The sequence below is a fragment of the Bombus pascuorum genome, chromosome 6 (assembly GCF_905332965.1).
Source record: "Bombus pascuorum chromosome 6, iyBomPasc1.1, whole genome shotgun sequence".
NCBI lineage: Eukaryota > Metazoa > Arthropoda > Insecta > Hymenoptera > Apidae > Bombus > Bombus pascuorum.
In genome coordinates, this window is record NC_083493.1 from 3,716,495 (window position 1) to 3,731,419 (window position 14,925).

At 28.4% G+C, this 14,925-nt stretch overlaps 2 protein-coding genes across 2 annotated transcripts; one reads left to right on the forward strand and one right to left on the reverse strand.

Moving 5' to 3' along the window:
• Positions 1-1,462: 1,462 nt before the first annotated feature.
• On the reverse strand, positions 1,463-6,402 carry LOC132907953 (uncharacterized). Its single transcript, XM_060961407.1, has 10 exons — positions 6,309-6,402; positions 5,760-5,976; positions 5,039-5,323; positions 3,859-4,132; positions 3,124-3,325; positions 2,861-3,036; positions 2,498-2,690; positions 2,183-2,401; positions 1,835-2,080; positions 1,463-1,750 (listed from the first exon to the last, which is right to left on the reverse strand). The coding sequence occupies exons 1-10, from the start codon at positions 6,355-6,357 to the stop codon at positions 1,596-1,598; spliced, it is 2,016 nt and encodes a 671-aa protein (XP_060817390.1). The 5' UTR covers positions 6,358-6,402; the 3' UTR covers positions 1,463-1,595.
• Positions 6,403-8,527: 2,125 nt separating this feature from the next.
• On the forward strand, positions 8,528-11,440 carry LOC132907927 (chymotrypsin-1-like). The gene is made up of 4 exons (XM_060961384.1): positions 8,528-8,573; positions 8,774-8,921; positions 9,847-10,096; positions 10,266-11,440. Exons 1-4 carry the CDS (start codon positions 8,528-8,530, stop codon positions 10,431-10,433), a joined length of 612 nt encoding a protein of 203 aa, XP_060817367.1. The 3' UTR covers positions 10,434-11,440.
• The last annotated feature ends 3,485 nt before the right edge of the window (positions 11,441-14,925 follow it).

Genomic DNA, 14,925 nt, shown 5'->3' on the forward strand with positions numbered 1-14,925 from the left:
TAACTAAATTAATACTTCAACTAAAATAATACTTTACCATAATTATATATTAGAAAGAAAAACAGAATTGTGCGTGTGCAAAAACGTAATAGGTTCATATATTTAATAAATAATTCTTGGACAACGATATATGTTTACAATTAGGTTAGGGAAACTAATGTGATGTGTTAATTCAGGAATTGTATTTTTCTCTCTTTTCTCTTTATCGATAATAAATTGTTTAGCATTGCATATACCAAGCATTGTATAACAAAGCATTCTTCGCGATTGATTCTCAGGATTTTCTATTTTATATTTTATTTTTATAAATTAATATTGCGAAATAGGAAAAATATACTACTCGCGCATTGTTCGAGTTTATACCGAATGGATATTTTGGTACTCCTGGTTACCAATTTGATTCCTTTTCAACACCTTTGATTTCCCTTTAAGGTATTCATTTATGAAAATACTGCTAAACATTTATTTATTTCATGTTAATGAATATTTTTAATTTATAAATATTATTCATTACTTAAAATTGTTATAAATTAATGGAATGAAAAATGTGGAAAATGAAGATTTTTTTATTATACAATTTTAAAATTTTGCAGGGGATTATTATACATTATTGGAATGACAAATATTCTGACAAAATATTTTAATAATACAGTTCCAAAATTTTTCACGGAATCAAAATATGAAAGATAAATAATAATTAAATAAATGATGCATTTGTAGTAGTAATTGTTCATTATCAGAATTATTTCTTTTTTTGTAATTTTATCATCTACGGTATATTCAATTTATTAATAATAAAAATTTTGTGTGTAAAGTGTTCGGTAAATGGAATTTGATTCATCGTGTGAATAATAAAAGTTACACTGTTACTTTTCTATTATTGGTATACATAATGGTATATAAAAATTAAGAAATTTATGCGAGTAGAATCATTGGATGTATCAAAAGAATGGAATATAGGTACTTTCAAATACTCTCTCATTTTATAGATGAATCAAGATTTCATAAAACATGGTAAGACCTAAGCAATCATTATTATTTGTTATATAATTCGTAATTATAGCGTAATACATCACAATAATTATGAATTATATATCAAATAATATGAATTAATTAATTGCCATTGCGATTATGTTCTTATATACTAATTAAACAATCTTTTAAATTATTAGTAAGACTATCATTGATTCCTAAATTGCGGATTGTTCTTTTTTTTCTTGTTAATAGTCTGTAATAAATCAATGCCTATTGAAATATTAAAGAAATATGGAATTCTCTATTTCATTTGCGATTACAAGATGTAAATATATTTTATCGAGACAATTAAGAGATAGGAAGTAACAAAATTACGTTCAAGAATTTAAATAATTTAAATAAATATCTTTGAATACTTTTAATACTATACTATCTTTTAATACTCTTTTTAATCTAATATAAATTATTGTAAAGAAATCTTAGTTCATTACGAATTATACTACTTAGCTAGAATCTTCACCACATACGAAAACGAATGAGGAGAAATATACATTATATCTATTAGTTATGGTCATGTCTTGTTTAATCATTTTCAATTTCGATTACTTTTCTACTCCGTACTATTTTGTAAATGGTTGTATTTTTGGTTTAAAGTTGCCGCATCTTGGGAAATTTTCTGGTGGTTTTGGCATATCAGATACCTCTCCAACTTGTAAAGTGACTTCCATACCAGCAAGATGATGAAAAATTTGATGACAATGGAGCAGCCAATATCCTTAAGGATGAAATAAAATAAAATCGTTTAGTTATTACGCATATAAAATCTTTAAAATCTCGATTTGTTAATATTCACGATTACCTGGATTATTTGCGCGGAATCTAATTATGGCATATCCGTTGTTTGGTATAGGAATGTCATCTTTTCCTTGTGGAGAAACGAAATTCCTTTCTATTTGATTTTTCTTTTCAAGTTCTTTGAAATATTCCAGTGTCATCTTATTCGTAGTATTCGAACTTGTAGTGGCACCCAAAGGTTGACCTAAGCCCATAACATAAAATACGTATCCATGCAAATGGAAGGGATGCCGTACAGATACCGTGTCATCTGTAAATTACAAGATAGTACATGTATATATTAATCACTTTATCAAATAAACATCTTGTAAAGTAATCTATTAATTCCATATTTAGATAACATTTAACATACACCCGTCTATCAGGATTATCTCTACGGTGGAGTTCAACGGAATTTTAATCAAGTGAATACACGTGCACAGAGCTCCTGGACTGCAGTGGGGTGGTAAATTTTCGGCGTTACAAAATGCATCTGCAGGTATGTCTTCCAATTGAGTGAGTGGCGGGGAGGATGGACCAGTTGAACTTATGTTATTTATCATAGTGGCTACTATCGATTTTGGTGATGGAACTATCAAGATTAAAAAAAAAAGAAAAGGATTAATCATATGTTTTTTTAAGAAACAAAAGAAAATAAAATAATCCGACAACTATATCCATATCTTACCCAGAAAGTTCTTATATGTGTTAGGTACGAACACTTCTTCCGGTTTATAATTCTGTATAGATATAGGTAAATACAATTTTACATCTGGTTCTTTTTTCAAAATATCTGGATCGACTGGCAAAGCGTTGTTTAATCCATTGCCACAAATATAGTTGAGCGTAGAATTGCAAACGGAACTTGCGATATCCAGTACCTATGATTGTAATAAGTAAAATTATATATTTCGTTAACTAGATTATTACTATATCTTACCACTACTAAAGCTACTATTAAAATAAATATATCTTTACCGATTCGGTAATTAAACATTTTTACGATTTAGTTAATCAGCAACTCCATATAAAATACGAAAGGGCAACTTACTAGGCCATTAGGAATAGGATTATCAAAAGTAGGTTCTTTTGTCTTTGGTGTAATAGATGCTCCTTCGTATTGTAATAAAGCTAATTGTTGGATACGGCAATGATCCAACCCATGCAGTTGTATCCAATAGGCACCAGGTGTTTGATTAGTATTAATGACAAAGTCGTATCGTTCTCCTGTGAAATTTGTTCGAAAAGGAAATTAAATGAATATAATGACAATTTTATTAGTAATACTATTTTGCATTTTTATTAATATCGTACCAGCTAGAGAAACTATAGAATCAACAACGACAGGTTGCATAGGTTGACCATCGGAAGCAATAACGGTAAGACTATGGCCTTCGATAGTCAATTGTGCAGAGCAAGCGGTACAGAAGGAGTTAATTAAACGAAAACGATAACGTTGATTAGCACCTACGGTGATTACTTCAAAGGGAATGTTTGACGTAGCGTTACTGGGATCCTGGAACGGACAAAATTAAGAAACTAAGTTAATATATGGTATTTAATACATAGCGCCTTTAAAATGTAAATACTTTGAAATCTATTGAGATATGTGTAATTTTATGTGCTAGACTAGATTAGCTGCGTAGTAGTGATACTTGTATGTGAATATCAATGTGTGGAAATGTGTGTGTGCGCGGCGTCTCGAAAACAAAGGAATGTAAATTGTTCAGTTAACAGTCTGGTATGGAAGAAGGTGAAACGCGCGCAAGTGTGTATCGATGAATATCTGTGAAATCGTTTATCAAATAAATATATAACTATTCTAATATAAATTCTAAGTGTAAATTTAGTGTTTTTATACCATTATTTCGGCTATTAAGATCCAAATTTCTCAACGAAATCATACATGATAAAGAGGTATATACTACTATACTGTATTACGTAATCAAATTTTAGAAATATTTGAATATAAAAATACGACGATTTTATTTTAATTATTGGCTGAAATTTTCTATGATAAAATATTTTAAGTAAAAAAATCAAACTCACAATGTATCTTCCTTTTCCGTTAATTAAGAACGCATCGGCACGCTGTTGAACTACGCCGGCTCTACGACCTGGAAATCGGCTCGTAGCCTCTTCTTTAAACCAATCGTTAATAACGATTACGTGATTTGCTAGGTCAAAATCATACAAATTTTTATAGGGTTCATCTTGCGGTGGTGATCGTACGATGAAACTTCCGAATACACCGTCCAATTTTTGCGTCGCTGTGTGAGCATGCCACAAATGAGTTCCCCAATTATTAGCAAAAAATTGATATCTAGCAAAAGTATAACGTTCTAGTAAAAATTCTTTATTTCAAGTTATTTGATACTCTTGTTTGATGAATGTTTTATAGAATGTTCTATGTGATTTTATATCCTCTATTCATTGTCAGTTACAAGCTTAATTTCTGGTAATACAGATCTTCCTGCCTCGATTATTATTACGATTATCATTATCATAATTACCCTAGAATAATCAAATGAAATTTTATCTCATAAGACTGTTTTAGGATGAAAATTCGTATTTTTGAAATAGGTTCGATTATAATTGAATTTCTGTATTATTTTTCTACGAAGAAGATAAAGTAACTCGAGGAATGTAAAATTGAAGGCCACAGATGATAACATGATATCTGACATTTCCTGCTTTTTATAGAAGAGCAATTTTAAAATTCAATACATTGCTAATTCTTGCCTTTGTCGCCCTTTTATATGTACTTTTTGTTTGTACTTCAAAAATATTAACAATATTTAGTATGCAGAATGATATTAATTAAATTAAATTAACATGGAAACTAATATTACTCTTTCTTCACAAAGCATCGCGGATTTTTCATGTATTTTCAAGAGAATTATATCTTCGAATTTATCAGGATATTCCCTTTTTCATTTATTTCACGTTAAAATATTAAACACACTTCGACTTATTATATTTTCTTCGTGTGCTCTTTAAACCTTTGCTCTATATGCCTTCGGCATATTTTTCTAGTGACATTACCAACTAATCGACGCAATAAATATTTATAGTTAGAAAATTTTTTAATGTCACCGCTGTGACGACATCCGTCTGCAAATTATTACGTATTAGCAATATATCAAAATGGTCGATCATGAAAGCTACGATGTAATGTATTACGATTAAATTTTTGCAATTTTAACATAATTTTTAAATTTTATTTTACCTAAATGTGTCATGAATCATGATCGGACACTGTGTCAAATGTGGTACCCCATCGTAATGCGGAGAATCCTGTTGGAAGATACCATGCCAATGAATCGTAATTGAATCTGACTTTAACAGATTTTGAACATCAACTACGACGTAATCTCCTTTGCAAACTTGTATAGTTGGTCCTGGTATCATTCTATTCACAGTCAAAGCCATCCGCTGCGTTCCATCCCCGGGAACGCATTGACAGTTAGGGCATAAAGAATTTGTAACGTTGGGCATACACAAATTGCACGCCCTGAAAATGAAGAATTATTCCTTAAATTTTATTCTTTATTTCATAATTGATCGTTTCTAATTTACTTGTATCTTATTCCTTAATTTACTTTAGCTATTCCTTAAAATTTCTATCTGAAATGAAATTTATCATACGTAATAAAATATATACAATCTTTGATACTTTGATGCGGAGATTAAACCTTCTATCACGGAACTTTTTAAATCGCAAAATACTCACAGTAATAATATTGGAATAATTAAAGAATAAATGATCACAAATTTAATTATAAATACTGCATAAGTAAATACCTAGTATTGATACTTCAAATTACGATGATAAGTTGTGACAAAAATTTCAATAATTTCTAGACTTCTAAAAATCAAACATTTTTTACTTTTTAATTTGGAAGAAGTTTAACGAGTTTTCAATGTTAATATTGCACTGTTATACTCACTGGCCATTAACAGGATAACGTTCAATTACGAATTTATAGTAACACGTCTTTGATTCTCCTGGTCTACATGTTCGTGCACACTCGACAGCAGTTGACAAGGAATAATCCCCAAGAAGTTCGTCAGTTAAACAGTTATTTTCATTAATAAATCCCATTCCACTGACGCCGGGCGCGTAACCCGCAATGATAGATTGTGAGACTGCATTCTGAACTAGGACTGAAAGGTTGGATCACGCCTTTTTTAAATTATGTAGTACATAATTACACAAAAATATAATTAAGCTCCATTACGAGAGAATACATTATCATATATTATAAACACTATTCCATTTTTGTGACAGTTTTTGAACTATAATATTGTTAAAAAAACTAACACACTACACGTATGGAGTTGAAAAAATTCAATATTCAATAACACTAACGATAATGTATTGTTTTAGTTTCAGAAACAAATGACATAAAGCAGTTCTAATATCTACCGGATGTATTATTGCTGCTTGCGTTTTATTGAACGATAATGAATTATTTCAAACGAAAAGAGATTCCTACCGGTAAGAATAAGAACAAAGAGTAAAGAGGTTCCCCGCAAAAGATTCATTATGATATCGCAATGGACTGTAAAATTATGAGTTTATATAATATCACTATTTAAACCTTTCTCTCATTGAAACTTGGATTAATTGTTTGATAAGATTAATACCCTTTCGTATAACACGTATGTACCATTTCTTTGATTATATGATATCAGTTTTTTTTTTGTGTGTGATTTGAAAATACTTAATTACAATTAAGAAAAATACATATCACTCTACCGATCTACGATATGGCTAATATTTTAATTATTACGCTTTCGAAATAGATTATCAGGTGAAATTATAACATGATTGTGGACTTCCCGTAACCGAGGAATTTAGTTTTACGTGAATATACATATCTACCCATTAAGGGAAGACCATATTTTACGTTTTTAAAGAAGAAGATTATATTTCACTAAATATTTTAAAAATAGAGGAAGACAAAAGAGTGGAATTAATTCGTTTGACAAACTCAAGAAATAAAATTTTTACACCCTTAGATAGTCCACTATTACGTACAATACAATAAAATACAAAATATTATTTGTAGTAATTATTTGTAGTAATCAATTAGATGGGCATAGAAACCATTATCAAAATTATAACCTTTTTTTATGTTTGATTTACACGTCAATATATTTCATTACATATACCTACGTAGTTAATATAAAAATTTTGATGTTATCGGAGTGGTTCGTAAACATTGATTAAACATTGGGAAACTTATCGTACATAAAATCTTTTATTTTTACGCTTTATCGATCGTTATAAGTAATTTATCATTTGTGACAGCGAACGTTCTTTTACTTCCAAGAGACGGATATTGTCACATCCTGGCAAGATATTTTATATCTCTTATTTTTAATATATCACCTTTTTGCTCGAACGAATGGATTTTTGCTTATAGATATTATAGATATCATAAAGTATGATTTGCATATATATATATATATATATAAATACTACTCTTGGAAGTAAAAGAACATTCGCTGCCACAAATGATAAATTACTTATAACGATCGATAAAGCGTAAAAATAAAAGATTTTATGTACGATAAGTTTCCCAATGCTTAATCAATGTTTACGAACCACTCCGATAACATCAAAATTTTTATATTAACTACGTAGGTATATGTAGAGAAATATATATATATATATTTCTATATATATATAAAACATTTAATATTTAAAACTCAAAATATTTTTCCAGTTGTAAGTTACGTCATAATTTTAAATGAATCGTGTAAAACTCTATGTTTTATCATCACTTCGTTATTCTTTTAATACATTTGTTGACAATAATCCATCTATTTTGACTTACTGCTATTGTTAACCATCGACTTACACTAAAAATAATATGTAGATTTTATTAATAGCATTTGACCACAAAAAATTGTCCTTGTTTTAAAGTTTTACATTACATTCAAGAATTATAGTAATATAAAAAAGCTGTAGAAGCATAGAATTAATATCAATCTTATCAATCTAGAATTCCTTGTAAAATTCAAATGCTAGTAAACTAATTCTTTCCCACTTTTCCATTATTTCTCTTACTAATAAAAAGTTTAAATATATATGCATATGAGTTTTATCTTCGAGATAACAATGATATACATATGATTGCTAATTTTTTATTAAATTCAAGGAAAACTTTGACTTATGACAAATACGATTTCAAATATAAAATTAATAAAAGATAATTTCAATTACCTTCTACTATAGTCTTTTTTATTGCAATATCTATATGTATATTTAATCTTTATTTCTGAAATCAATTTTTATCTGAGTTTAATCAGTCTTATCGCGTACTATACTTCGCATATACAGTTTTTAGATATTCAATAAAAAAAAATAAAGAAAGTTACTTTTGTTTGTAAATATTTACTAACTTTGTTTATAACATAATACGTTCCTATATCCTGTGTTACAAAAATGTTTTTAATTATGCAACGACCTAAATTTCTTAATGTCTTCTTTTAATTTTCACGTTCCAATTTTTCTTTTATCTGGCCTATTTATGTCTATCTGGATTATGACCATAGGTATTAGCGAAATGAGATTATTTATGAGTGTATGATAAGTAACATGTATTTTTATCATTCTACTCAACTTAATCATACAGTGAATAAATTCAATGGACATGTAAGTACGTGCAGGTTAACAAAAATTGGATAGATTTCAATTTCTAGTATTATGTACACATTGGCTGTCTTTTTAATTACCACGTCCATTGTTAGTGGTAAGTTTGTTTCCCTAATTTTAAAAAGTTAATTTTTTATTTGGCGCTTTACAGCTGCAAAGTATAGAAACAGTTCATAGATCAGTTTAATGAAATAACAAAAAAATATTGTGATCAAGCTCTTACTTCATGATTATTAATATTGCACTTATATAATGAAAGTTACTATACTATACTACACAGTGTATTTATTATTTAAGGCTCGGTTCCACGTATAGTGGGTGGTAATGAAGCTGAAGACGGTAAATATCCTTACCAAGCGTCAATCAGAATTAAAGGTTCACACGTATGCGGAGCATCAATTATTAATCCTTATGTCATCCTTACCGCCGCACGCTGTATTTATAAGTAAGAAAAGTATTTACCAGTAGAAAGAAAATTTACATAAACATTTTAAACAAAACATTCTTTAAATGTTGTGTTCTTTGTATTAGAATATTATAGTACTTTATACAGATATCTTATGCGATACCTTATAGTATTTAAAGATATTATTAATTTCATCACTTTTAAATATAAAAATGAAGCTTTTACATCATCAACAACAGACCTTTTTAATTACATACTTATCACTTTTTTAAATTAGCTAAAACATTAACATCAACGTAAATTAAAAAGAAGGCAGAGATTATCAGTTGATGAGAGAATTTTGTTTGTGCATGTTTATGTACATGGGAGTAGTAACTCAATAAATATTGAATAATAGATTTTTAATAACACACGTTTTCCTAATTTATTTTTTATTATAAAGATACATTTATTTTTAATCTTTCAACGTTTTCGTATTGTATAGGAGAACACATTATAGAGATATAGTAAAAGGTCAAAGTTGAGAAATATAAATGAATACGATATACATGATGAAATATACGTATGTTGTATATTGTCATCTTAAAAATGCAATTGATGTTGCATTAAGGTCTTATTGAAGTTAAGACAATATTACCAGGCAAACTGTCATTATGAATCGAACGAAATTTCTATTTATAATATCAAAGCTACTAAAAATGTATCTATCAATGATATTGATAACACTATTTCTTACACAATTTAATATTTATTTTAGATAAAGTCTATTAAATCTAAATACTCCCTTCCATTGTTGAAAAACTATCAAAGATAACTTCGAATCATGAAATTTGAAACATCAGAAAATGAAACAATAAAAGATAGGTTCTTATTTCATAAACTATACTTTTTTTATAAACATATTTTTCATTTTGCCTATAATTTCTTTATTTCTCATTCTTCATATATTCATGGAACTTTATAGGAAAGTACCATCACAAATGACGGTTGTTGTTGGAACCAATTATTTATCACAACCTGGTGTTGTTCACACAGTCAACAAATTGATTTGGCACGAATTTTACAACGAATACCTAGTCCGTAATGATATCGGTTTAATACTCGTAAATGAATACATTAAATATAACGACAAAATTCAACCGATTCCACTTGCAAAGGTATATTATGTACCTCAAGAAACAAACGCTGTAGTAACCGGTTGGGGAAAATTAAACGTAAGTGGTTTCATAAATTAAAATTATTGTAATCGATAAATACATTTTAAATTACAAATTTGTAGAATATTTTTAAAATTGGTTGCAAGGATTATTTATATGTTGCATTTATTATATAATTCGATAAAAGTTTTCGATTGAAATTTTTTTCAACAAATTTTCATTGCAGAGTGGATCAGGTGGCATGTCTAACGTGTTGCAAGCGCTAAATGTAACTATAGTGTCGCAGGAAGTGTGCCAAGTGTACGATTGGATGGCAACAAAAAATAATATATGCACGAGTACAAGACGAAATCAAGAAGCTTGCTCCGTGAGTGCATTGAATTTAGTTTTATAATTCATTTGACTATAACGTTTGATCAAGTTCATTGATAAGAATGTATCAATAAGCTAGAGTTTTGTTTCGTTTCTAATAGTTGTATTTTTGGTAATACCAACTTGTAGTAACTCTAATTTCGCGTAACAATGATAAATTTAATTCAATATAATTCTGTTATAAAGTCATTGAAATTTATATCGATATTGCTTGCCTTAGGGTGACCCTGGTAGTCCTTTGGTTTTTAATGGTATACAAGTGGGGATCGTTTCTTATGATCGATCATGCGACTATCTCAGCGTGTACACCAGAGTGTTTCCTTACGAACAGTGGATAAATAATATTACAAGTAATTACCATGGTATAGGATCTCAAGTAAATTCAAATATGTGGACTACATTGGTGCTTGCAGTATCAATACTCGTCTTCTCTTTACAGTAGTAAAGAGTTTTGTCGTAAGAGTATTAAGCTTTTTACTAACTTTAAATTAGAATAATCAGTAGATACCTAGTAAGTTGAAAAATAAAGATGGAAGGAAGATAGTTTATATACGAAATGACGATATAAATTATAACTGACGTAAGTTGTATAATATCATAAAAACACATATTTTTTCGACCATCCACAAAGTGAAGGTAACGGAAATTTATTCACGAATATCAGTAAATTAACAAATAACGTGATAACTATTATTAAAATTATAGTCTTATACTAGTGAAATTATTTGCCTAATTTACTTTAATAAAATTAACCGGAATTAAGTAGAAACAAAAATACCATCGGAAACTATATTTTTACAATATCTTAACAGAAGCTCATAAACATGAATTAGTATAATTGACCTACTAAGACATCCACTTCGTAGTCTAATTCTACTTCAGTTTCAGCCTTTTCTCAATGGGAGGCTTAAAATTACCGTATTTCGAGAAAAGTCGAGGCACAGTAAATCTTCTTGTTCTTCGACATTGAGAACAATCTCCATACCAATTGCTTGTTGATAAATGAAGTGACAGTGGAATAACCAATATCCTTGACAATAAAAAATATTGATCAATAAATTATTGTTATTATATAAACTATTAATTTCAACATTGTAAAATATTCAAATATTTATAAACACTGCTTTTCGAAAATTTTGCGCAGATTTAAGTATCTAATTTGTAATTCCTTATACAAATCTAAAATATTTCGATAATTTTATGAAGTGGTCCTCAAAATGTTTCTGTTGGGAAAAATATGGACCAACTAAACTCACAGCATACATATTGTTTGTGCGGAATCATTATCCGGAACAACAATAATATCTTTGCCTGGAGCATCTAAATTTCTCTTTATTTTTTCCTCCTTATCAAGTTGTTTCACGTAATCTACAATTATAATTAACGAATTTTCTAAGGTTAATGAATAAAGTCCAGTGGTTGACACATACTCATAACTCCGTATAAAAGGATTAACTAATCGGAAACGATGATGTCTACTTACTTCCACAGTAATTACTTCTAATAGAGTAATTGTAGTAATATCATTAGCATTCTGCTACGTATCTCGTAAATATAAAATAATTTATGGAACAATCCTTTCCAGTTATAAAGTCTGGAGAGGCAAGAATAAAAAAATTGTTTAATCAAATCTTGTTCAACTCAACGTTTTTAATTTTTGACTCAACCTATCATTAAACGAATATACTTACTGTAAATTGCCCCTTCCCATTAATTAATACAGTATCAGGTAGTTGACCGTCAATACCAGTTCTGCGATATGGAAATCGTTCTGTATATAATTCGTGCATCCAATCGTTAATAACAATTACATGACTTAACATGAAATCAATCTCGAAATATTGTCTATTAAGGTCTTGTTTCTTTGGAGTGCGCATGACGAGGCTACCGAAAATTCTGTCCGAAGGGACATAACTTCTATCGTTCTATGAATTCCTATTATTTTGTATATATATTTAAAAGTGTATATGTTTTAAAATCAGTTATAAAAATACCTAAATGTAGTTACAATTGGATATTGCGTTATACTAGGTACGTACACCATGGTAATATTGATAGCCATTCTGCAATGCATCATGCCAATAAATCGTCATAGTATCCTCCCCAAGACAAACTCGTATACTTGGTCCTGGTATCATTCTATTCACATTAACAACACATTAAGAGAACAAAAGTCACAGAGAGATGCTTTACAAAAGAAAGATATGGTATAGTAAAAGTATTTAAGTCTTCTAAAAGACTAAAAATATATTTTATTCAAAAATCCCGATAGTAACGCGACTATGCTAAGAAAAGATGTTAAATGATTAAATGAAGAAAATTTGAATTCTTGATAAGCTTCTAATATTTATAAAATTTTTAATTATGATAACGTTCAATTACAAAATTATAGTAATGAGCACTGAAAAGCATTTGATAGAGGATTCTCAAGAATTACGTCGTTCATACAGTTTGTTACGTTTATTGAAGGCATACCACTCACTCCAGATACATAACCAGTCAATAATCTATGCCCTTCATTCTTAACTATACCTAAATTTTAAGATAAATATATTGAAATATATTTTTAGTATCTTCTAATAATTACATATATATAAATTACATGAGACAATTTATATTTATGTATTGTAATTCACATATTAAAGAATGATGCGTTTAAATTTTCTATCTTCCTTATAGTTTATAAAACGTATAATGTATAACCATATAGTTTATAATAACTAGTAAATAACGAGATATGATAGCTGTAAACTACTATTTTAACATATCATATACATATATAAGAAAAACATTTTTTAAGCAATTTAATATGAAATATAAAAAAAAGTTTCGTGCCAAAAAAAGTAAATACAAAGCATAAAAGTATTTTCCAAATGAAATTCATCGTGGTAACAGATAAAAATCATACTATCCTATATTCTGATTTTGTTCTTATATATGTAGGTATAACACCATGATTGTTTGTCTACTTTATATCAAGAATTGTCTTATCAGTAATGTTAAGTGGTTTTTCAATATACCATTTATCTAAAACATGTGCAACTGCTATATATATATATTTATATATCATGTACATATATAAATTCCTTAAACAATAAATTTGTTCGCATTAAATAATAAGATAAAATATCAAATTTCGTAAATCTCAATAATAAAATAATAAAAAATGTGTCTTTCATAAAGAGAAAAAGCAAAAAGGATTTTACAAATTCTTTGTCAAAAATATGAATAAAAATGCTGATCTATGCAACTTATTATAAATGTGTCACATTAATCAAAAATTATTTTAACATACATCATTATTTTTCATTATTTTATTGTGTTATTGAAAGACCAATGTATTATAAATCAATGAATTTGTCTTGTAACAGACTACATGCCTACCTAAATGAAAATATATAATTCTACTTAAAAAAACAAGTAGGCCGCCTTGAAATTTCGAAGGCATATACATATAGAAAGGAAAGCTTAAGAAACAATTGTGTGTAACAAATTTAATGGAACATCTTGTATAGTTTTTTATTATTCTAACGCCTATATTATTTCATGACATACTATCCCGCGGCTATGCCTGCGTTAGCTTCAGACGACTACAAATATCGCAAAGATCATTTTATAATATGCAATGATTTGGCGAGACCCATAAAATATAATAAGTGTGATAAGCTATCTTTTTCAGCTTCATTTTGTTATAGATATTTCCCTTAATTTTTTTGCATCTTTTATTTGTCCTGTTACACTGTTACAGCTGCAACTAATTTTCTAACAGGCTTGTACTCGGTTGATAAACGAATATTGCAATTCCTGAAGTTGAATTTCGAAAAATGTTTAAACACGTGTTTGTTTATTTTTAATGAGTTCATATGCCGAATTCCACATCTTTAACTATAGTGATATGCAAAATGTGGCTATCCTTTGAAAAAAAAATTTGTCACCCTTTGTACTTTAGAATGGGTATTTCCAAAAATCCTTTATTATCCCATGTCTATGTCATAAAAGAAAAAATTTCATGTTTCTAGGTATAACGGTTTAATAAAGTTATTATTAATAAAACTTATTTAATGAAACTAAAACCAATCTATTTATCAAAAGAACAGCTGTATATTTACAAACGAATGTATATATATACATTGTGCCGGGTGTATAAAAAACAACTGTTGTTACCATTATAGCGTGCTTCTGCATCTCTAGATCCATAGAAGTCTGTTGAAAAAATTTACCGCAAAATTGATGTTGACCTTAAAATTCAAAGTTAAATTCTTTATTGTTGCATCGTATAAAACTCCTCAAGAGGAACAGAAGTCTCAAACGGTTGATAAATCACAACTCCACCGTTCTCTTAAAAAATGATGTTAAAGTTCCATTAGTTCTTGCATTTTTATTATTTACAATACTTACATTTCACATTCACATAGAATGTAAATAACGAGATATTAATGAAGAAACGGGAAAATTATTCGCTAGCAGAAATAGCTCACCATAAATAGAATAAAGCAAACAAATCTTTCAAGCAA

What these genes read in the sequence shown, in the direction of transcription:
- LOC132907953 (XM_060961407.1), bottom strand. Translation starts at nt 6,357, where the DNA reads ATGAATCTTTTGCGGGGAACCTCTTTACTCTTTGTTCTTATTCTTACC. An exon ending in ATGATTCATGACACATTTAG is followed by an intron (nt 4,133 to 5,038) that starts GTAAAATAAAAT and finishes TACTTTTGCTAG; the next exon opens with ATATCAATTTTTTGCTAATA. An exon ending in TTCTATAGTTTCTCTAGCTG is followed by an intron (nt 3,037 to 3,123) that starts GTACGATATTAA and finishes CAAATTTCACAG; the next exon opens with GAGAACGATACGACTTTGTC.
- LOC132907927 (XM_060961384.1), top strand. Translation starts at nt 8,528, where the DNA reads ATGTACACATTGGCTGTCTTTTTAATTACCACGTCCATTGTTAGTG. An exon ending in GCCGCACGCTGTATTTATAA is followed by an intron (nt 8,922 to 9,846) that starts GTAAGAAAAGTA and finishes GGAACTTTATAG; the next exon opens with GAAAGTACCATCACAAATGA. An exon ending in CCGGTTGGGGAAAATTAAAC is followed by an intron (nt 10,097 to 10,265) that starts GTAAGTGGTTTC and finishes TTTTCATTGCAG; the next exon opens with AGTGGATCAGGTGGCATGTC.